Source organism: Ammospiza nelsoni, chromosome 20 (genome assembly GCF_027579445.1).
Source record: "Ammospiza nelsoni isolate bAmmNel1 chromosome 20, bAmmNel1.pri, whole genome shotgun sequence".
Lineage (NCBI taxonomy): Eukaryota > Metazoa > Chordata > Aves > Passeriformes > Passerellidae > Ammospiza > Ammospiza nelsoni.
In genome coordinates this window covers 657,634-680,601 of record NC_080652.1, presented here as the reverse complement: position 1 = coordinate 680,601, position 22,968 = coordinate 657,634, and the positions used below count along the sequence as shown (strand labels likewise).

The window sequence follows — 22,968 nt, the reverse complement described above, 5'->3', positions numbered from 1 at the left end:
CTTTCCAATGAGAGGCACTTCTTAAACAGGGCTCTATTTATAGCACAATCAGTAGGAAAAGGCAGAAATACCTCAAAAATGGTAGACTGCTGTCATTTGGGGCTTTAGGGCTGAACCCAGCAAATGTCAGAAGCAAATGTTCCTTTCTTACCTCTTTGCCCCGTTTCTCTCTTGACACCCATGTGCAAGCTGCTGGGGATTTAAATATGTTTTTAAATATGTTTACACAAATCAGTAGTTTCCTGTGATAGGAAAATTAATACTAAAAATGAATGCATGCTTTAGGCATCTTAAATTGTTCTTCTGCTTGTTTATGTGCTCTTCGTATCTACCAGGATTTTTGATTGATTAGTTCTCTTAATCCTTAAATGATCAGAAAACACCAAATTTTCTTGAGATCTACTGTGAGGTGGATTCCAAATATAAAGGCTCAAATGATGGACACTAACCTGCCACTTAGGCACGGCTGGAGGTGAATTCACTGCCAGCACTTAGAGCAGCAGTCTTAAACCAGCTGCTTCAATGCTGCCGTCTTCCTCTTGGATTATGAACCTGCGCTTGAAGTTATTATTTGCTATGCTATGGCTCTGAAGGTGTACATCACTAAACGATGCTCTTCCCTACTCCAGCTGAGTATGTCCCTCCTTCTCCGCAGGGAAATTTTTAATTGCAGAGGGAGTGGCACAGGGCTGGGGGGCTGTGGAGGAGCAGCTGAAGGAAGGAATTGTGTGGGATGAGTACTTCCTACTGCATACCAAAATTCAGTGCCAGGTCTTATGGAAGGGTCTATTTACACAACTAGTTAAGTTGCTTTTCACCCACGCACATCCTCTCACAGATTCCAGTTGTCTGCTCTCAGGCTCGTGTTCCTGCACTGCCTGCTGGAAAACTGTTGTGTCTCGGTGTTTCCGCGGCAGGTGACAATGCCATCAGACAGCATTTCCTGTGCTCTCGGAGGCAGCAGCACTTCGGGGTTTTCCCGCACGGGTCCGGGCACAGTGCTCTGTGCCGGGGCTGCGCCTCACCACAGCGGCCCACTCTCCGTTCCATGGAGACTTGCAAGCCATTTACTGAGTTTATTTTCCTTATTATCTACCACATGCATGTCTTCATTTACAGTTCTTCCATGCCAATGATTCTGTGACCGGTCTCTATGTTGTAGTCTCACGACACCGAAGAACAGCGAGGATTCCCAGCCTTTCCTTCGCCTCACTGCCCACCCCAGCAGCTGCTGTCCTCGCAGGGCAGGGCGGGGGTTCGGCGAGATGCGCCGGGACAGCGAGAGGCAAGGGCAAAAATCAAAGCAGCCTCGAGCACCCCTGCCCAGGCTTGAAGCCCGAACCCGTGAAGTAGTGGGGGGCTCGGGCCGTACCTACGCCGAGGGCTGCGGCCTCGGGGCGGCTCGGCGAAGTGGGCAGCGCAGGCTGACACCTCCTCCTGCCCGCCCGCGGAGAGGGCCCGTCCCGACTGCGCTTCCTCAGGGCCGGTGCCTCCGCGGCGCCGCCGGACGCGCTGGGTCCCGCCTCGCCTGGTGCCATCGAGCGCGGACGCGCCGGCGCCAGAGCGGCACCGGAAGCGGTTGCCGGAAGCGGCCGCTCCGTCCCGCGGGGCCATGGCGGCAGGCGGCCCCTGAGGCGCCGCCATGTATTCGGGTGCCGCCGCCGCGGGATCGCCGCGCCGGGACTTCATCTCCGTCACTCTCGGCCCAGAGGAGGCGGCCGGGGTCGGTGGCTATAACAACAGCAAGGCTTGGCGGCGGCGCTCCTGCTGGCGGGTGAGGGCCACGCGGGGAGCTGTGCGGTACACGGGGTATCCCTGGCCTCGGTGCGGGGGGCACCTGGTGATGGGGGAGGGCTGTTGGGCGGTCAGGAATGTCCCTAGGCTTAGGTGCAGCTGGAGTTTCACGGGGGGCCTAGCGTCGTCCCCCAGTTCCGAGTCGGGCAGAGGCCATGGCTGTCGGCCCTGGGCGCTGGGGCTGCCTCGCTCTGGGCTCTGCTTTCGGAGTGCTCAGGGCTGCTCTCCGCGGGATAGGGGTGTGTAAGGCACGGGCTGGCTGAGGTGTCTCCACGTCATGTCTTAATTTTCACGAATAAAGCTGGGACCGGGGGCATACGGTAAAATCCTGCCCTCTGCTCGTGCACATTTGAGAGGCAACGCCGAGCACTTTGGACAGAAATGAAGATTTGGTCTCTGTGCCTTTGTTCCCTGTGTTAAGGCTTAAGGGGAGGGTCCTGTCTTCTGCCCATGGAGATTAAAGGGAACAGTGTGAGAAGAGGGGTCCTCTGGCAGACCTCTGGGAAGTGACCTTGTCTGCTTGTGGGTGGAATGGGCAGACAGCTTCATGTGGGATGGGAGTCTTGGGCTGGAGAGTCTTCTGTGGGAAAGAGTGAGTCAGAGGGCCAAGATAACCCTTGTTACAGATAGGAGATGATGTATAGTCACCTACAGAGGCTTTACAGGTCATCAGATGAAGTGTGTATGAAGAGCTTGTTTAGGCACACAGTCCCACAGTTCTCTTTCTATTACCAGCTAGAGAGATATGGGCCCGAGTCATCACCCTTCATTTTACACTTATTCTTTGTGAGCAAAAAACCAGTAAGATGGTGGTGAATGCCCTCACATGTTCTTGTGCCTTACTCCTACCTGTTGCAAGACACCACAATTAAAGCTTCTTTTCCCATCCTACCCTGATGAACCACAGGGCTGCTGGATTTCAAGCGTCTTTTTGCAGTGGGAAAAGGATCATAGAGTTTGCTAAGCAGGTAGAACTGAAGATGACACAGTGGGACCAGCATTTTGCAGTGTGTCCAGAGAAGGGTATAACAGTATTCCTGTACAGTCAACAGTGCAGATGTACGGCAGGAAATTGTGCTGTGGGACTCACAGTGTGAGCCCATTGACAGTTCTGCACGGAGACATTCCCGGCCTCTGCATGAGGATGTGGGAAGTACCGTGTGGTTTGTGGCAAAGGTCCTTCCCAAGTGTAGCATTGGCAGTGAAGTTCCCTCTGTATATCCAAACCGGAATTAGTGAATTTCAGGAGGACTGTTGGAAAAGTAATGGTGGCAGTTTAACCCTTGATGTTTAACTCCAGCTTCTCTCGCTGTAAATTGAGGCTAATGTTCCTTGGCATCGTTCAGGTTAACGTAATTTGCTGTCAGTTTTTCAGTGATTGTTGCATATAATCTAGTGTTAACCATACATTTTTGCCCAGGACTAAACTTGAAAAGATTGTGGGTTCGTCTTGTTTGCTGTTGTGGTGTTTTACTTAATTTTCACATTGCTGCAGGTTGGTGCCTCTTTTTTTTGTGGTGCAGAATTTGTTCTGTGTGACAGTTCCCATGCTTGTCAGAGCCAGGATACCTGACTTCTCTTTTACAGATTGACAGAATATTCTGAGTTGAAAGGGACCCACTCTTTAAGCAAACAGCCCATACAAGGATCAAACCCATGACCTGCCAGTGATTGGTGCTCACCTTATTTTGAGCTTTTCTTCTTTGCTGCAGTAACATTTTTAGTTTTCCTGCCATTTTCTAGTGTTTCTAATTTTGCATGTGCATTCTGCAGTCCCTTGCCAGCCAAGAGGAAAGAGGCTTTTGGCTGATTTCCCAGTTGATAGCTTAGCAGGTGCTCAGGTCAACCAATGGAGGTTGTGATTGAAGTCAGCTGTAGTTGAAGCTTTCTGGGAATCTTGGCATTTGGCAGCTTCTGAGGTTCTTTGAGCAGGTGGTTCTTATGTTGTTTTTTGTGAGCTTCTTGTGCCAGCTGGTTGGATTTCTGTTTGCTCTCTTATCAAAGAAAGTTAGCAATGGATATATGCAGCTGGAAACAGGGTAAAATTAAACCTAGTCAATTTTGTGGGTTTTAATCTGAATGAACTAATAAGAGTTTATTTTCAACCAAGTAGGTTCTTAATGTCATGCTAAATATTCTTTCTTTTACTTCTTTTCTCTCCTAAAGAAATGGAAGCAGCTGTCCCGACTCCAGCGGAGTGTCATTCTCTTCCTGTTTGCGTTCTTGGCAGTGTGTGGAGTAATTTCGTACACAAGCATGGGGGAAACATGGAAAAGTATGTGTTCTGTACAGCTCACAATTGCCAGACTGAGCTGTTAACACCTGGCAATGAGAGATTAGGAGATGATTGTGGGTCTTATAACCAGTTTTAATTTCCATTGCTAATGACTGGGTGTATTAATTAAAATGCAGTTTTGAGATGATTTTATGTGGTGTTTGAATGATGCAGTGCTTACTCAAAAAATATTTTTGGTATTCCATTTCTTACTTTGTGTTGACTAGGGCAACGTTTCGTTTTAGTTGATGTCCTGGTTTCAGGCAGGATAGTTAATTTGTTGAAGTAGCTGGGAGGGGGTGTGGCTAAGGTCTGGATATTATTCTGTACCCCCTCAGTTGTTGCTGGGCGTGGGAGAGGGGAGAAAGGGGCTCTTTGTGCTGGGCAGAAGGGGCTCTTCCTGGCAGAGAAAACATAGCAGGGGCAGCCATCTTTATTCATGCCTTCATGTAAATAGTTTCTTTTTCCTATACCTTTTGTTATTAATATTGTTGTCCTTACTGTTTGTTTTTTTATTTCATTGCTGTTTCCCCAAAATTGTTCTTATCTCAACCTGTGATCTTTGCCTTCTGTGCCACCAGTTTTCAACTCATCCACACCAGAGGGAAGGGGAAGGGGGAGGGCAGAACAGAAAAGGGAGAGAGAATAGCAGTGTTATGGTTTTTGTGGTTTCAGGGAGCACTGAATTGGGAACTACCCTTCCAAAACTATGACAGTTGATTAAAATCTGAAAGTTTTGAGTGTGGTTTCTTTATTGTGTTTGTATGTAGATACGGGTAGCTCAAACCCAATTAGTTTAGAAGTTCTAAGCATTTGGATAATACTAATGCGCATTACTTCTGATATTATCTTATTAATTGTGTTGAAAAACTGAAACAGTATCAGTTTTGAAAATCCCCATGTGCCTTTTAGCAACTTCCTTTTACATTAGGGAGAGGATTAATACCAAAATACACTTTGTATCTAACAATTAGTGTGTTTTTATCAATGCTTTGTGAATGCAAACAGTTTTTGGAGGTGCATCTACTACTTGTGTACAGCAAACTGTTATAAATTTCTAACTGCCCTTGACTGTTGATTCCTTGTGCTGAGTAGTTTTGTGTGTCTAGGTATAACAAACAAATCATTCGATGATCAGAGAACAGAACAAGAAATTCCTAGATTGAAGCTGGCAAATCCAGCTGTTCTACCAGCACCCCAGAAAGCAGATGCCAACCATGGAGACTACCCTGAGCTTTCACTGCAGGTAATGTGAGAAGAAATTAGTTTTCTAACGTCACTAAGAGATTGTGAAGGCAAATAGTGCTTGGTTCCAACAGTTGTTGTGGAAGAAGGAGTTGGAACTTGCAGTAAACGTGTGCTCTTGGTGGAATGCTGTCCTCTCAGGGAGGGTTTTGGTATTGTATTTCTTGGCTTTACCTTATTTATTTACATGTTCTGTATGCTGTTTTTTACTCACTGCTCTTCCCAGGAGGGCCAGGACTTTATGTCACACTGACCTCTTACTTGAGGCTTCACTTGTGCTGTGTGAATCACTCTCCACTCTTGTGAGAAGCCTGGAGTCATGATTTATCTGGGAGCTTGAGAGATAGCTTCAGAAAGAGCAGATGATAGATTTTGAAGGGTTATGTTTGTGGGGAAAGGAACATCAATTGACTGTGAATTAGTGGAGCAAAGGAATACTGGTTACTGTGTTGTTTGTCATGAATTTATCTCATGAATTCAGGGATGTTCAGTTAATGAATACAAAATTTTGTGTGAAATCTTTTCTTCATCATGCAAAAATGTACATGTATTACTGTATAGTAATTCTTGGTTTTTACACTGGCATTGTGGAAACTTGTTTTTGCATTCTTTTGCTAATTCTCATAAATTTACTGTGCCTAGTAGAATGGAATCAAATATCCTTACAATCCTTCATCACTACCTTGTGTTAAATGAATACTTGGGAGCTGTAAAGGTAGTTCAGAAGTAATTTATCAGTGTAAACTTAAGAATGGGATGATTTTACCAAAAGTTTAAAGCAAACAAACCCACAAGATCTTTACATAGGTTCCATTCAGGTCAGAATTTGCCTGCTGCAAAACAAACAAAATAAGATTTGTATGAATTTATGTTTAATACTGGAATGATATTGATTTATGGCTTGAAATTTTACCATCTCTGCAACTTACCAAGCACATTTTTTTTTCCTATTCTCAGAAGCCACCAAAACCACCTCATGTTCGTCGTGGTCCTTCCAATCTTCAGATAAAGGCGCCACGGAGAGACACAAGACTGAAGACCCAACATGATACCATGAGGGCTGTAGAAGAGCTGGTCGAAAAGGATAAAGTAGAGAAAACGGAGAAATCTGTTATCAGGTAGAAATGTTTCAGGCAAGGTACAGTGCTTCCTTCCACCTTGCCTGTGCCAAGATCCATTGAGTGTTGGAATGAAAATTTCAAGGGCTTTTTGTTGTATGTGTCCGAGGTTATTTTCTTTCTTTGTCCACACAAAGGTTTGTTCTCAGGCCTGGCCTGATAGCTGCTGATATTACTAGGCTGATAGATTTAATTTTGATGAATGTGCAGTTTCTCTGATTTTACTGTTTGCATCACACAGCTGCAGAGGGTTTGGAGCCCTGCAAGGCTGGCTGTATTTCTAATGCACTTAGACACTCTTAATGTTCAGCAAGATTCTCAGTGTCCAGAGGTTTCTGCTGTTCGTTGTAATAAATGTTAATCTAACAGTATCAATGTAATAGTGCTGCTGCAAGTGTTTTTGTCCTGGGGCAGGTTTGGAAAGTGATAGCATTGTCAGTGGGTTGGTGCTACTAAAGAAATTGGGCCCAGGCCAACCAGGCAGAACCAATGGATGTGTACATAGCTGTGTGAGTGTAACATGATGTGCTTACTTCTTTCTTACAAGACATTTCATTCCTTGTACAGATCTGGTAGTATCTTTAACAGGAGGTCTGTGCTTCTATGGTTATGTAAGTGTTTTGATTTGGGAATAAGTGAAGGAAAAGACTACCAAAGGTTCAGCAGAGGTTCTTCAGACTTGGAACATGAGGCTTGAGAGTTTTATGTGTTTTATGTTCTCTTTATCACTGGCTCAGATGAGCAGATCATAGCATTGGAATTGTGCCTGGCTCAGCATTTTGGCTGCCAGTATTGTCTGAAAATGTTTTATTGTTTTGCTTTGGCATGGGCTGTAACTCACAGATTTGAACAGGTGGTAATAAGCAAACTTACAAGAGCAATGAGAACATAGTGAAGACTAGCTACAAATTTAAAGAATACAAGTAAGAAATGAAATATGGCATTTATCTAAGTCAGAAGATATGCTGACTGGAAACAGTCGGACTGTTAAAGCAAACAATATAGACTTTAAAGATCCTGTAAGCCTGGTTCCCTTAGAAAGCATATAATGGGCTCAAAGACACCATACCTATACGTTAAATGGTATGGTTGAGATTGTTTGATCTTGATTTGAATTTGGCCTGATTTGAAGTCTGCTCTGAAAGACAAAGACTTCTCCTTTAGGAGATTCTTCATGAAAACCTGTAAAAACTGCTTTACGCATCTGTGGTAGAAGAGAAGGCTTGTAATCCCTTGACAGCAGAGTTAGTACTTTGAGCATCTCATCCTTTGTACTTAATCATGAGTTTTGGTGATCATCGTTTATGTGTCATTTTTGCAGCATGGCAGGATGGTAGAAATGCTGCAGCCTTCTTCAAAGTGTCTCTTTCAGAAGCTGCTCAGAGTAAGGCCACAAGAACAGGACAAAGGGCAGCTACCTGTAGGGGCAATGAGGGATGAAAGTTGGGGTGGGCAATATGAACTGGCCAATGGGAGAAGCAATCTAATGCAGATTGGCAGTAGTGCTTGCAGAGCACCATGGGCTGCGTCCTCTCTATCAGCCTAGGTGGACAAACTCTGATATATTCTTCCAAGAGAAGGCCCTGGGGATTTCTCTCAGGGGGAAGGATTGAGAGGATTCAACATGGTACTATTTAGTATTAGTAGCTAGTGTGGTAATTTCAGAGCTGGTAGATAACAAATTGCTTGTAATACAACATTTTCAGGTGTTTATTTTAAGAAGTTTTTTGTTAAATTCCATTGCCAAGATATTTAATGAAAATCCAAGAGCTTGTAACACACATTTCTTAATCAAGTAAAATTTTTCTGCAGAGAAAATTTCTTTGAACAGAAAACTTACTTAGTGGGCCACATAATCATTTTGAGCCTTGCTACAAAATGTAACTTCTGTTTTATCAAAATACTGTGTGATAAAGAAAATACAGAGATAAGTCCCATTCATTTGCATGATTTTCTGTGACCAAAATAAGTCCCTTGTATTTGCAGCTGGAGAGGAGCAGTGATAGAACCTGACCAAAGCACTGAACCTCCATCCAGTAAAATAATGGAACTAGAAAAATCTTCACCTGTGGAACCTGAAGACCAGAAAGAACCAAGTAAATAGAGCAGCTAATGATACCTTTTTTTTTTGTTTGTTTGCTTTTATGGTTTCAGTTGTGCAGTTTCTCCCCATACACATTATTTTATTTGTTTATTTAGATTAAAGGAAACAAAAAGTATAGGAGAGATTGCTTACCTAAAACATCCTAGTTTTTCAGTGTTCTTATTTCACTATGCCAGCCTTCATGCTTGTTAGCCTTCAGAATTTGAAAATAAATTTTAGAGACAAATCTTTGAAATGTAGCCTCTGGGAAGAGGCAGGATAACCTAAAGAAGGAGGGCATGCAAGAGACAGCTTCCTTTTCAGCTGTGCCTTTCCATTTGTTCTGCAAATACAGGGGAAATGACTTCCTCCCTGAACTAAGTGGAACTATTTTTAAGGCTCACCAGAAAGCTGCAGAAGTTGTTTTTAAAGTTGCTGCACTTGTGGAGCTAAGAACCTGTTCTTCCTTTTTCTGAGTTCAGAAAAGAAACCAGGAAGTTCTGGTGTGATGAACACGACATATTTCAGTGTGATGTATTTGCACTTCTGCAAGCTTAATATTTATGGGGTTAGCTGTGCTGCTTGGTGTTTCCCACTCTAGAAGTCTTTGTTCATAATTTTTCAGAATGGCTTGAAATTTTTCATGTTCAATGCGTAACGTAAGCTCCACTTCACGGCAGATTGCAAGCAAAAACATCAGTACAACTAAGAAAAAAGACTTGGTTTAGCCAAGATGGAAAATGTAAATTTTCTTTCTATTTTGATATTAAATAGAAAGTTCAATAGAAATAATTTTGAAGAAGTGATTTTAAATTTAACAGAAAGCAGTTGGTAAGAGAGGGAAGATGAAGGAAAGATGTTGTGTTGAATTAGCTGAGGATTTTATTCTTAAGCATATGTATTCAGCACCTGGATTACCATGGATCTTAATCTGGTATTTCCTAGCTTCTGTCTTTTTGAGCTTTAGTGATACTCATCTATAGCTGTGCATGATTATTTTAATGGTTTATTTGCAGAAGTGACAGTTTTGTTGCCAGGGAGAAATCTCTATTTCCAGAGAGATTTCTCTCTTCCAGAGAATTTGACTGAATTGCTGACTGGAAACACTGACTGGTTATTCTGCTGAGGAAAGGCTGTTCTGAAACAAATAATATGAGGGTGGTTTTTCCATTGCAGTGATCAGTTAGTTTGAAAGAAATTTTATTTTCGGTGCAATGCAGTAAAGTGGTGCGCAGTAGAGTTGCATCAGTGCCCAGTAGAAATCCTGAGCAAGGTGCTGTTTGTCCTTTGCAGTGCCCATCAATGAGCGCCAGCTGGCTGTGATTGAAGCCTTCCGCCATGCCTGGAAAGGGTACAAGGATTTTGCCTGGGGCCATGATGAGCTGAAGCCTTTGTCCAAGTCCTACAGCGAGTGGTTTGGACTTGGGCTTACCTTAATTGATGCCTTGGATACCATGTGGATTTTAGGCTTAAAAGAAGGTAATTTTTTTCCCTCTTCCAGTTTTTTTCCCCTAAAATAATTCTTTAATTTCTTTTCAGGTACTGCCTGTTCAGAGTTCTTTGAGGGGAATATTTATTACATGTGGCCTATAAATTTAGCTTCCTTGTGAGGGTAAATACATACATACATATGTATGTGTACACAGTGTATGTATCTGGTAGAATTTGAGGGATGTTTTAATAAACTTCCTGGTCTTTGTTTCTGTACTAAAACCTCTGTGCCATTACATAGCCACTGGGGGCTTTCTGCCCATCACTCTTGAGTAGTGTCTCGATGTTCCTTGCTTGTGTTTTACCACACCTAATACCAGTATTTCATATATGGATTTAAGAAGGCTTTTTCTGTAAGGAATCCATGGGTGGAGAAAGGGACTGCTCAGTACTTCTTTCCTGAATTGTTTTGTTGTCTGTATTTTTGAGAGTTATTCTGGAAATGACCATGCTAGAAAACTTTCAAACAGATTTAAAAACTAAGCCCAAAATTTTGCAATTCTGTTGCAAAACACTTTAATGCTTAATTAGTATTTATGACCTTTTTTTTTTGTTGTCGCTTGGTTGGGATTTTATTTTTGGCGATGCAGAGGTTTTTTTAATGGTATTTAAAAATTGCTGGAACTGTATCTTTTTAACCATGGTCAATAGCCACCTTTGTAAACTTTTATTAAACTTACAGATTTTTCAGTCATGATAGGAAGAACAGAGCTGCCAGTGAGGGTGCAATAAATACTCAAAGTATTTCATGGTTCTGTCTCTTCTACCTTTGAAGTTTTTGTAAAATAGTATGTTGTGTGTGTGCAGCTCTAAGCCTGCGCAGGCTGTCTTGAAGTTTAATCAAGTTGACAGTATGTTGCTCTTTTTTTTTCCTAATTAATTTTGAACTGAGTAGAGTTTTTAAAATAAATTATTAGTATTAGAGATGTGTTGAAAATGGGTTCTTGGTGAGGACTTCTTTCTGTTTTTTATCAGTTCTGCTGACTGCCTTAGAGAGCTCCTGGGGTTTCTTCTGAATAACAAGTGCTATGTAAATGCAAGTTCTGTTTGAGGCTGCTAGTCTTTCTTATCACCTGATGAATGCAAAAGCTTCTGTGGCAGAGAACTCTGCCTTTGCTGTTGTACTTCTGACAACACTGACTGAAGAATTTTAGTAATTCTTCTCAACGTGCCCAACATCCTGTTTTTGCCCAGCATCCAGGACTGGAGGGCGAAGAGGCATCCATTTGCTCCAGAGTTTATCTTCTAAGGAATGCATTCCATTCTGGTAAACTGTTTGTTCTGCTTCTCACAAGCAGGAGTTTCCAGAAGCTGTGAGATCACTGAAATAGCTCAGCCTCCAGTTGTGAGGGCTAAATTGACTCACATGCACTGTGGAGACCCTGTGCCCAAGCAGTTACTGAGTGCTGCTGCTGCTAAGCTGATTGATGAACATAATATGCCTTTTCTTTTAACCTTTCTTTTGAATTAGTAATGTGATAAACAACCATTTTTGTTTCTCGAGAAAAAGATTGCACCATCTTGCAGGAAGCAGGCTCCTGAGGACATTGCTAGGCTAAAGCTATTAACTGAAAATGTTACCTGTTATTGCGCTGGATAATGGGTCTGGTTGAAAAAGATTTAATTAAAAGTAGCAGGCTTTGTGGAAGTGTAACTAATTATTTGACAAGTCAAATGGATGGATTTGAACGATTCTAATTTTGGGACTATTTTACTAAAAAAATTCTTCTTTTTTAAACTATTAAGGATTTTCTGTTTTGGTGGATATTTCTCTCTGTATGCTTCTATGGTGTGTGCTGAGTAAGAATTAAGCCAATGGTAATGAAACTTCCTCCAGCATGTGCTCTTCATTTTAATTTTCCACCTAAAATATTCATCTCTATAGACAAATACAAGTAACTGTCATGAATATATGGAGTACTCATGTCTTTAGTTATTGGAACATGCCAGAAGTTCTGAACTGAACTACCTTTTACACTTTGCAGAGTTTGAAGAAGCAAGAAAATGGGTAGCAAATGATTTAGTCTTTGATAAAAATGTGGATGTGAACCTGTTTGAGAGCACTATCCGTATCCTGGGTGGCTTGCTGAGCACCTACCACCTCTCTGGAGATAGCCTATTCCTGGAAAAAGCTGTGAGTGTCTGGCCTTACAAATGAAATTGGGTTATGTATTCCATATTGGACAAAGTTGAGGGAAGGTTCCTCAGAAAGTTAAATGTTACTGGTTTTTAACAGTTTCATAAAGTGGTGGGGAAGGCATTTACCATTAAGCTTTAAAGCCTGCACTTCTGCTCTCTGTACAACCTCAAAGCCTTGCTGTGTTTGTCACCTTTTCTTGTATGTCTGGTCTTCTGCTGATGAATGGTTGACCATCATGAAGTTCATGAAACAAAAGAAGAAATAAATGAATGGCAAAGGGTAATAGTTGTTTTTTATTGCCCTTTCTGTGTGTCTTAACAGCATCAGCTGCTTCAGCAGATTAGCTAGATCAGCCCGTGACTGCATGCTAGGGATTGCAGCCTCAGATGAGGCCTGCAGTGCTAAGGACAAGGTGGAAACTCTGCTCATTACAATGAATAAGTTAATGTCTTTTTAAATTTAATTGCTTGCATCATCTAAAACTAAGCTGCTGTTCTTCTTCCATCTGCTTTGTGAAGAAAATCTAATGGGATGTCCATTTATATATATATATATGTATTTTTGGTTTGACTTGTTTTGACCCTGTGCTTTCTTTAGAAAGACATTGGAAACAGGCTTATGCCAGCATTCAAGACGCCGTCCAAGATACCTTATTCTGATGTCAACATTGGTCGGGGCACTGCACATCCCCCTCGCTGGACATCTGACAGCACTGTGGCAGAGGTGACCAGCATTCAGTTGGAGTTCAGGGAGCTCTCTCGTCTGACTGGAGATGAGAAATTCCGGGTATGGAAGAATCAGTTGATATTGCTTGCTTTGTCCATTTCTCTGCAGCTCTACCACTGACTCTCCATCAGTACTCATGGTCTCAGGAGTCTATAAGTTATGATAAATAAGTTGTGGAACTCTAGACAAGGGAAGAAAAAGAAACAAAATATTCCGTTATTTTATTGAATGCCAGAAATAGTAGTGGAGATGAATAATTGTTTTTCATCCTCAGAAACAGCTTTTAAGTAGAAAAATAAAAATTTCTGAGTGTAGTTTCTTGATACTGTTTTCTGTGTGCAGAGAACAAAACTGAAATGTTACCATTCAAGGAACTAAAATGTCATTCAATAGTTAAGAGTCTGAGAGCAGGTCACCATATAGGGAAAAGTTAGTTGAAATAAAAAGAATTTCAGAGAAAATAATATTTTTGATTTTTCTTTTTGTTCGCTGATGTTATTATTTTGATATTTTGTATCCACAGCTCAGTGTTGAAGAACGCAGTCATTTAAAGAACCTTACTATTGCTAAATAGATTCATGTAGTTGATTTTTTTGCTGAACTTCTCCTTTGCAAGTCTGAGTAAATCTGAGTGCTGTAGTACTGGCTTTTGAGTGGGCTTGCCTTCAAGGAAAGGAAACAGTTATAATTGCTTCAGAGTACTTGAACATAACCAGAACATCGTATTTTGAGAGTCCAAAAGTCTGAAATCTTGAATTTAATATATTGCTCTAGCTGAACTTGATGTCCCTGATGCTAATTTGGGGGAGCAAAGTTACAGGTTTGTTACTGGACTATAGTGACGTGACACAGTTCTGTACCTCATTTATACCTATAATTTATGTTTTCCATTTTCTTGTAGAAAGCTGTAGATGAGGTGATGAAGCATGTTCACATCCTCTCAGGGAAAAACGATGGCCTGGTGCCTATGTTTATCAACACCAACAGTGGACAGTTCACCCACCTGGGGGTCTACACTCTGGGAGCCAGAGCTGACAGTTACTATGAGTATCTACTTAAGCAGTGGATTCAGGGTGGAAAGAAAGAAAATGAGTAAGTTCTTTACACTTCTGATATTGGTGTTATAATCAGGTGAGCTGTAAAACCCGCTGTTGTAGTTTGCTGCTTAAAGAAAAACAATGCATGTGCTCAAGAGTCAGCTGGACTTAGTACTGTTTTTAAAAGCAAGCTATGAAGAAAGAGAGACCTGTGGTAACATGATGAAAGAACACAAAGAGAGTTAGCCTTAGTCTTAAAACTCCCCTCTCCACAAAAGCTTTTTCTTCCTCAGATGTGAGGAGTGTCACAGAAAGGAGATGAGAATAATAATGACACTTCTGAAATACTGTGGGCCTCTCCTTTTGACAGTGATGTCTGTGTTTCCTCTGGGTTTGCTAGTGAAAGGAGAGTTTGATGTTTGTGTTATCTTCTCTTTAATTCCAGAATGCCAGACTGGTTGGGGTTGGAAGGGATCTTAAAGCTCCTTCTGTGCCACCCCTGCTATGGGCTGGGACACCTTCCACTAGACCAGGTTGCTCCAAGCCCCATGCGGCCTGGCCTGGGACACTTCCAGGGATAGGGCAGCCACAGTTCCTCTGGGCAAACTGTGCCAGGGTCTCCCCACCCTCATAGGGAAGAATTTCTTCCTAATATTGTGTCAGTCTACTTACTTTCAGTTTAAAGACCCTTGCTCTATCACTTCATGCTTTTGTAAAAAGTCCCTCTTCAAGTCTCATATATTTCTTTTATCTGTACTGCATTGGTGGAAGAGTGTTTACAAGGAGGAGTTAAAGAGCTTGGAAAAGAAACTTTCCTTCAAGACAAGTCTGCATATAAGTTAATTCTGTTAGACCGTTAAACTCCTTGTTAATTTCAGGGAGTTTAATGCAGACAGAGCAAAAATGTGCTTCTTGGAGGCATTTTTGTGTGTCAGAGCAGATGCCTTTCTGCAAACAAAGCTTTCATCACTGCTCTTTCTGAGGCTTATTTTACTGTAAATGGAGAACCGCTTTCTTTGAGACCACAATGGCATTTTGTGAGCCGCACAATCAACAGGTTGTTTTCCATATTGAAAGTACATGAAAGCAAGGAAAAATGAAATTAAATACTGCGAAACAGTGTTTCACAGTGAGACAGGTCAATTGGAAAAGATTGCTTAAACTCTTTAAATCTCCATCTTTGGATGGGGGTACTGAAAAATTGCTTGGATAACCTGGTGAAATTGAATCTGCCTCAGAGCAGAGGGTTGAAATAGAGACCTCCAAGAGGTCCTTCCCAGCCTCGATTTTCTGTGATTTCAATAACTCTGCTTCCAAGGATTTTTGAAATAAAATCTGGTTATTGCCTAGAAACAGTTGCAGGTATTTTCTTTAATATTTGAATAAGTATTAAAGTATTATTTACTTTTTAAGTAAATAAATTTACTTTTCAAGTAAATTGCTACATGGTAGTGATAACTGATTCATGTTGTGTTGATGGTTACTGAGGGAGTTTTTTGAGTTTTCACGTTTAGTTAAATATTACTCTGTAGACTGAAGTAACAGTTGTCTAAAAGATTGTGCTGAACATCAGCTATGACCAAATATGTTCTAATTGTGTGCATGTGAGCCAACTGGGGATGATTTTTTTCACAGGCTGTTGGAAGACTATATGAGAGCCATAGAAGGAGTGAAAAAGCATCTTCTTCAGAGATCAGAGCCCAAGAAGCTTACTTTTGTAGGAGAGCTTGCTCACGGCCATTTCAGTGCCAAGATGGTAAGAAATATAATTGCAAAAGAAAACAGAAAAACCATTACAAAATTTAAATGAAACCCAACACAGAGGCAAATGCAAAGCTTTTCCCTCTCAAAAAACAAAACCAAACCCCAACAAAAACAAACAAATGAAAAAAAAAACCCAAAACACAAGATGATATATACATACACATCTGTCCAGTGTGATGACAGTAATGAGTAACTGCCTTGTAGATACTAACTACAAGTGCAAACCGAGGGCCTTCTCTGAGTTACTCTAGTAAACCCATTTTGTTCCTTCAAGACTGAACATTTTGGTGCTGGAATTAAAATTTCTTTCTTTTTTCCCCCTGTTTTAGTCAGGGGGAAAAAATTCCAGGGTCCTAAATTGTTGCAATAATACCTATTTTACGTATTACTAGTTTTCAGTAATTCAAAAATAAATGTAGGCACTTACACACCTGTGTTTTCAGATTTGCCTTCAAAAGAAGCATGTCATCTAATACTGTATTATGGGGTTTAAAAAGAAATGAATAATTTTGGAGGTTTCTGTCCATTCATGATATCTTTATTTTCCTACCTGGAAGATTCTTGGGTATAACAGTATGCTGTTTGCTGTAGGGAAAATTGATTGATCTTTACCCTGTGTTCCCTATTTGTGTATTTTAAGATCTTCCAGTTAAAAATCCCATGCTGTGCAGGTATTGTATAAGTGCGTAGCTTGTCGGAAAGATGAGTGATGTATTATTAATGTATGTATAGCCTTTCCTGATGTAGTGTTTTTAAGATCTTTAGTACTGGTTTTCAGCATGTGCTTCTTGGATCTGAATTTCCCAAAAGCTCTCCAAAAAAACTGCTGTGAGTAAGACCAGAGTCTGGGTTTTGGGTGGAGGGGGCTGCCCCATTCCAGGACAGGACAGAGTTGAATTGAGACAGATAGATTTGGCTTTGGTGTCTGTATACGTCAGAACACTTCCTTCTGTTTCAGAATTTTTGTTTTAATCCATTATTATTGGATGGAAGGCTGGACAGGTCTCTTACCCTGTCCAGCTGGAACAGTGGGGGATGTTTGGCTCCTATGTCTATGCTGACCTTTACAACCCTCCACTTTCTTTAAGTACTGGACAAAGCTTTTAAAGGTCCATACAGGGACATCAGAGTAGTTTTATTATGTTTTTGAGTGATGAGACCTGAGCTTTGATTCTGAATGTTGAAAATCATTTGAGATTCCATGTGTGACATTCATCTGCGGTGCTTATTTTCTTACATCAATGGTAGGTTTAGCTCCTAAGCTACCATTAGGTTAGAAAGAGGATGTGAAGCCTTTAGGTGGTTCTGTTGATGCCCTGCATGAGCTGATATGAAATGTATGCTTCTGGTAAACCAAAAGACACTCTCCTTCCCCTCAACATGACCTGAGACCTTTTTTCCAGAAACTTGTCAAAAAACACATTCTTCTACATTTTTGAAATTAACGATTTCTGTAATAATGCTGCCTGCCTCATGTTACATTACATGAGATTGTTAAAAAGTTATCCTCAAGTTGTTGGCATCAGAAATGTGTTTTGAAGAAGAACAAAAAATCAAAAAAATTAAGAAGACGGTGCCTCCTTTACTTCCCCTGCTGTTTGATGTGTAACTTCTCAGTAAGAGTTGTCTTGTCTTGCAGGATCACTTGGTTTGCTTCTTGCCCGGTACTTTAGCACTGGGAGCTCACAATGGACTGGCTGCTGATCATATGAAGTTGGCTGAAACTCTTATAGAAACCTGCTACCAGATGTATGCTCAAGTAGAGACAGGCCTGAGCCCAGAGATTGTACACTTCAACCTCCATGCACAGAAGGGCCACAAGGATGTAGAAATCAAGGTGAGCACATAGCTGGCCTGAACTCCAGGTTTCTCTGTAGCTCTATTCTGCTGTTGAACTCCTGGCCAGATACTAGCAATGGGGTCTGTTGTGGAGCAGCTAATTCTTTCTCTGCCTAGCCTTCTAGCTGTACCCTAGGCTTTGGTTTTAGTTACCCCAGCAGTATATTTAGAAGCTGATTTATGCATAGCAAACTCTTGGGAGCAGATGGAGATGTGAATAATTATTTTTCTCCCTGCATGCATCCTTGAGGAAATTCCCTGTCTAATACTCTTGCCTTTTTTTCTCTCGCAGCCTGCAGACAGACACAATTTATTGCGACCAGAAACTGTGGAAAGCCTTTTTTATATGTACAGATTCACTGGTGATAAGAAATATCAAGACTGGGGCTGGGAAATCTTGCAGAATTTCAACAGATACACCAGGGTAAGGCCAGTTTATTATAACCTTGTTCTGTCAGGACTGTATTTTTTCACTTGCTTTCTAACAACAACTTGAAAAACATACTATGTTTCAGGATTCATCAGATAAATGTGGGGGAATTTGTAGGTATATACAGAAAAATTGTTTTCTTACAGATGGAGATACCCTCCTTAGTCTATATAATGAAAGAAGTCATATTACATTGATGAAAAAGTGAAATACAGAAGCTATAGGCAAGACTACCAAAGTGTTAGAATCTGTAGTTTCTAGACTTTGGAAGCTGAGAAGGGCATGGCTGGATTGAAAGAACTCTTCAATTAAAGTTGCCAAAGAAAAAAGAAATAGCACAAAATGGCATTAATGGCATTAACACTATTTGTGTTCATTCTGACTATAGTGCTCATGGAGATGTCACTGATATGCTCTGAAAGTGTGGCACCAAATATCAATGGTCTGTTCTTGGGTCAGCTCTAATGTAGAAATCTCTGGTTCCTTTCTGTATGTTTGTCCAGAAACTTCAAAGGGATGTTCTTTGTGATACCCCTCTACCCTAAGCACAAATGGATATTTTGCTTCATTTATTGTTGTGGTTTCTTTTAAAATGCAATGAGAGTTTTTTTTTCATTACTGAAGCTTTATACGTAAATGAAAACCAAGTATGAAATGAAAAGCATGAAAACATGATCTGTTCATAGCACTTATCTTCTCCAAGTGCATCTGGATGTTAGGAAGTAAAAAATTGTTTTAGGTTATGCAAAGATACGATTTTTTATTTCTTTTTTTTTTGCACAGGTTCCTACGGGTGGTTATACTTCTATTAACAATGTTCAGAATCCCAGGAATCCAGAACCACGGGATAAAATGGAGAGCTTCTTCCTTGGGGAAACACTCAAATACATGTTTCTGCTATTCTCAGATGACATAGACTTAATCAACCTTGACAAATATGTCTTTAACACAGAGGCTCATCCACTCCCTATCTGGGTACCAGCATAGACTCTACATCAGTGGATCTTCCAGTGGTGGCATTATCTTCAAGTCACTTTACTTTTCAGGGTTTGAGGAGAGATGCTATAAAATGCACCTTTTTGACTTCAAACAACAGACAGAAGCTTGGGAAAAGCATTTCTGGTTTGAAGAAATCACATCAGTCTTAAATCTGATCTCTGGTTCTGGGATGGGCAAAGCTGTGCCATATGAAGCTGATTTCCCTGGTGCTGAGGTTCAGAAGGTAATTGTAGCGTGGACCATGACATTCTTGGGGCTCTGATGGCCCACTTAACTGATGACTCATTTATGTCAGTGTTACTAAATGCTCATTAAATGCTGAGAATGCAGCGAATTGGCTTAGGGCACACTGTTGTTCCTGGAGAGCAGGAATAAGCCTTCAGTTTTCTGGTTTATTCTGGATTCACTGAAACACTGGATTACAGAGCCATTCCTTTGTCAGACCGTGACAGTGGTTCAGGTGCAAAGTGGAATAAACAAAGAGCTGTAGTGCTGTCCCAGGGAAAAGCTGTCAGTATTGCTGCTGGTACTCTGATCTCATTCCAAACTCCCGAGATATGCTGCATCGTGTTAAGAGAAGAAAGAGGCAGCAGAGCATCTGTTGTGTAGTGTTTTAGTTTTGTAGAGTACTTGGAACAGTACTCAAGTTGTGGCTGAAATGAATGGTGAAAGAGAATTTGCTGCTGGTTTAGCTCAAAGTGGTATATAATTTTGTAGAAATATTGAGTTTTTTAACTTCCCTGCAGGAAAGCAGGAGATAATGTGAAATGCAAGTAAAACTACATGTGCATTTTATATCTTATTTGCATCAGTTAGACTCAGGTATTCTGACTGAAAGCTGCTTTCAGCTTTTCAGAGGTTGGGCACTGGGAAAGCTTGTGGGCATATTAAGTATCAGCTTCCTTGTGTCCCTTCCTGTTCAGATATCACATAATGGTTTTTGTTGACTCAAAACAAACCTACAGCTGTACAGCAAAGTTCTTCTTATTCATAATTTCTTGGACCATCGAGAAATTGTCAGTTATTTTTTTCCTTAGGAGTACAGTGGGTATTTTCAGCAGTAGTGTTAAAAGCAGACAGTCTACAGCAGTTCTAGACCCCAGTAGAATTGGAGAAATTAATTTCAGTTAGTTGAAGACAAAGTCGACCCAAATTTTTAAAGAATCTTACAGGACCCCTGGGATCTTTCATTTTTATATGTGCACATGTACAGATTTTAAGCCATGAATTTGAAAATGAGCTTTCTAGAGTGCTTTTCCTTTTGGATTTGGACTTGGACAGTCCTGTATTCATGGATAAGATCTCAGAAATGTGATTGTTCATGTTTCCAGTTGGTCTCACTGAAAGTCTCTTTCCCCCATGGCAGGGGTGTCATGGGCAGGGCCAGGAGCTGCAATCCCCACTAAATCCAGAGGTCACTAGCTGTTAATGGAGCTGACTGATTTTGACTCTAATGTTTCATTTTCCAGTGGCTGAGGGAGGTATTTTATAGTAATTGTAATCTTTGATTTGTAAAGTAAGATGCATCTTTGTTTTATGCTGATCCATTCTGTTTGCTAGAGTTACAAGTTTCTCTTGGGACCACTATTTAAGTGTTTTATATAATATTTATCATTCCATGTACTAATGGAAATGGAGAAATTTTAGGAATTATTTAAATGCACATTCTTCTGTCATCAGAGGGACCCTGTCCTGGGATTGACAGGACATAACTAGTCAGTGCAGAATGTTAATGTTCCTCTCGTTCACATGCCAGCAGTAACTCTGAGAACAAGCTTCTCACTTACAAGTGCAGTGGAATCCAGTCACTATGACCTTTGGCTACACAACTGATTTGCTGTCAAGGCTTCTGTTTTCTTTGGCACAACAATAAATGAAGACAGTGCAGTGGAAATGTGGAAGGAAGCACCTTCAGGTTTTTTTGTTCATGAAGCAGGTTTATGCTGCTGAGGAGCTGAGTTTGGGCTAAAAGCTAAAGGCTTAAAATTGGAGACTAAAGGAAAAAAAAAAAAATTCAGTGACACTACCCAGGTCCTGCTCTCCTGTGTTGCTTTGGCCTTGTGCCTTTGAACAAAGTGAATTTTGATCCTTTAATTTTGACTGTGCTATGGATTGTAAAACTTCCAGGGTTTGGTGTTTCACCGGAGAGCTGCCTGACTGAAGCAAGAGAGATTTCTTAGAAAATGGAATACATATATAAATGCTTACCAAAAATCTTCTGGTTTGGAAGTTGTACACAAGTCTTAATGCAGTCGAGTCTACAAATGTGACTATGGGAGTCTGTGTGATACTTTTTTTGTTTTATGATTGGCTTGAGAGCAGTAATTAATTTCCTGATGAGTTGAAGGAGAGAAGAATAAACTGACACTTCCTCAAACATGTCCTGTCTTTTAGCTGAGCCTGTTGGTCCAGCTGATTTCTGTCTAGTTCCTCTTGGACCATGCAGTCTCCTCAAAATGTGGCTTTGCTGTCCTCAGCCTTTAAACCTGAGGTTCAGGTTGTTAGCTCTCACTCCCTTTGAGAACAAATGCTTGTTTCACATCCCTACGTCACTTGTGAAATGGCACAAACAAAACAATCTCAACCAAGCTCATCTATTCTTCCTGTTCTTCTGCAGAGGTCATTTTAATTGCTTGTTTATTTTTACTTCTTTAGCAAACTGTTGGGTCCGATCAGTTTCTGAGTTCCAGAGCCTATTTCTGTTCCATAGCGTGCTCCTCCAGGGCAACTCAAACTCAATTTGTGGTTTCTTGTTCCAAAGCTTGAACTGCTGTGTCTGTAATCCACTTTGGTGTTTCTACATACTGGGACACTTTTGGCTTAAGTGGAGTGTTGTGGGAAGGCTACCACTGAGATAGGGATTCTGTCCTTCACAATGGAAAGCCTTGGGCTTTCACTGAGAAACAGAGCTGGGCATGGGCAGACCCACAGAGAACTGGAGGGCTGTGGACTTGGGAGTCTCACAGTTGGGGCTTTGAGCCACAATTCAGGAAATACTGACCTGTATGCTCAAAAAAAAATCAGCAGATGGATGGGGCACAGTTACCATGTAATCCCTGAACTTTTGAAAGCTGAATTCTCATTACCGGTCTGTAGAAGCTGGCAGTTTTGCAGGACTTCATTTAACAGGATTTTCAGCATTCCATACCAAGCTCAGGTACAGCTCTGTTTACTCTGACAAATACACCTTGTTTCCTGTACCATGCCAGTGTGATGTTGGCAGTGATGATGGATGAAGAAAGGTTTTTGTAATAACGCATTTACAGTTTTGTGAATTTTTCCTGCACCTCAAGACTTTCCTCTTAGAAATAGCCCTGCAAGGGAATTCAGCCCCTGAGTGCCAGTGTCACACTCAGTATATTTAACAGGATCAGTAAAACTGACATGATGGGGTAGCTCCATGAAGCTTATTGCTTCAAGAGAAAGGGTTAAGATTTTTATGATTTTGGATTTGGGAAGGAAGACTTGGATTCTTTTGTTCTCTGAAATACTGCTGGAGATTGCTGTCCAAAGCAGGAAGCCTCTGTGTCTACTGGAGCCCAACCCTGAGTTCCTGTTCTGTATGATGTTCCCACCTTGGCTGCACTCTTTGTGTCAGTAAATGATGATAGAACAAATTGGGCCTTTGTTCAACAACCTCATTGGTGCAGGCCTTAAGCACAGGGTCTGCACCTGTGGTCTGGTCTGGGTCACTCACTGCTTTTATGCCATTTATCCTTGTGTGGCCCTGAAGTTCAACCAGGAGCAGCATTCCCATGATGCTCAAGAGAGGTGCTTTGGGGCTCTTCCCTTCAGCTCAGACAGTACCACACAGCAGGGTTTTCTTTTTACCTCCCATGCTTGCTTGCCAAAGGATTCAAAACATTATGGATGTTGGTGGCACTGGCTTCAGACTTCGGCCATGATTTCTTTTATGGTGCTGCTCATCTATCCTTAGATGTCCATGTCTATTACCTCTTTGCCATGGTATCTGAAAGCCTTTAGTTTATCCTTCCATATCAATCAAACTATGTGTATTCCTTTGGAA

The 22,968-nt window shown here is 41.3% G+C and overlaps 1 protein-coding gene and 1 long non-coding RNA gene across 2 annotated transcripts; one reads left to right on the top strand and one right to left on the bottom strand.

Moving 5' to 3' along the window:
- Window positions 1-1,584: 1,584 nt before the first annotated feature.
- Window positions 1,585-21,318, top strand: MAN1B1 (mannosidase alpha class 1B member 1). Its single transcript, XM_059486682.1, has 13 exons — window positions 1,585-1,774; window positions 3,961-4,069; window positions 5,179-5,315; window positions 6,272-6,432; window positions 8,419-8,528; window positions 9,809-9,994; window positions 11,992-12,140; window positions 12,744-12,932; window positions 13,774-13,964; window positions 15,545-15,665; window positions 17,313-17,510; window positions 17,805-17,936; window positions 18,726-21,318. The coding sequence occupies exons 1-13, from the start codon at window positions 1,643-1,645 to the stop codon at window positions 18,927-18,929; spliced, it is 2,019 nt and encodes a 672-aa protein (XP_059342665.1). The 5' UTR covers window positions 1,585-1,642; the 3' UTR covers window positions 18,930-21,318.
- LOC132082427 (uncharacterized) lies at window positions 6,101-13,047 on the bottom strand. Its single transcript, XR_009419797.1, has 3 exons — window positions 12,796-13,047; window positions 6,244-6,385; window positions 6,101-6,147 (listed from the first exon to the last, which is right to left on the bottom strand). It is a non-coding gene; the product is annotated as an uncharacterized LOC132082427 (long non-coding RNA).
- Window positions 21,319-22,968: the final 1,650 nt, after the last annotated feature.

Excerpts from the sequence above, each read along its gene's own strand:
- MAN1B1 (XM_059486682.1), top strand. The coding sequence starts at position 1,643 with ATGTATTCGGGTGCCGCCGCCGCGGGATCGCCGCGCCGGGACTTCATC. Across the intron at positions 4,070-5,178 it reads CATGGGGGAAACATGGAAAA|GTATAACAAACAAATCATTC; the intron begins GTATGTGTTCTG and ends TTGTGTGTCTAG. Across the intron at positions 17,937-18,725 it reads ATTTCAACAGATACACCAGG|GTTCCTACGGGTGGTTATAC; the intron begins GTAAGGCCAGTT and ends TTTTTTGCACAG.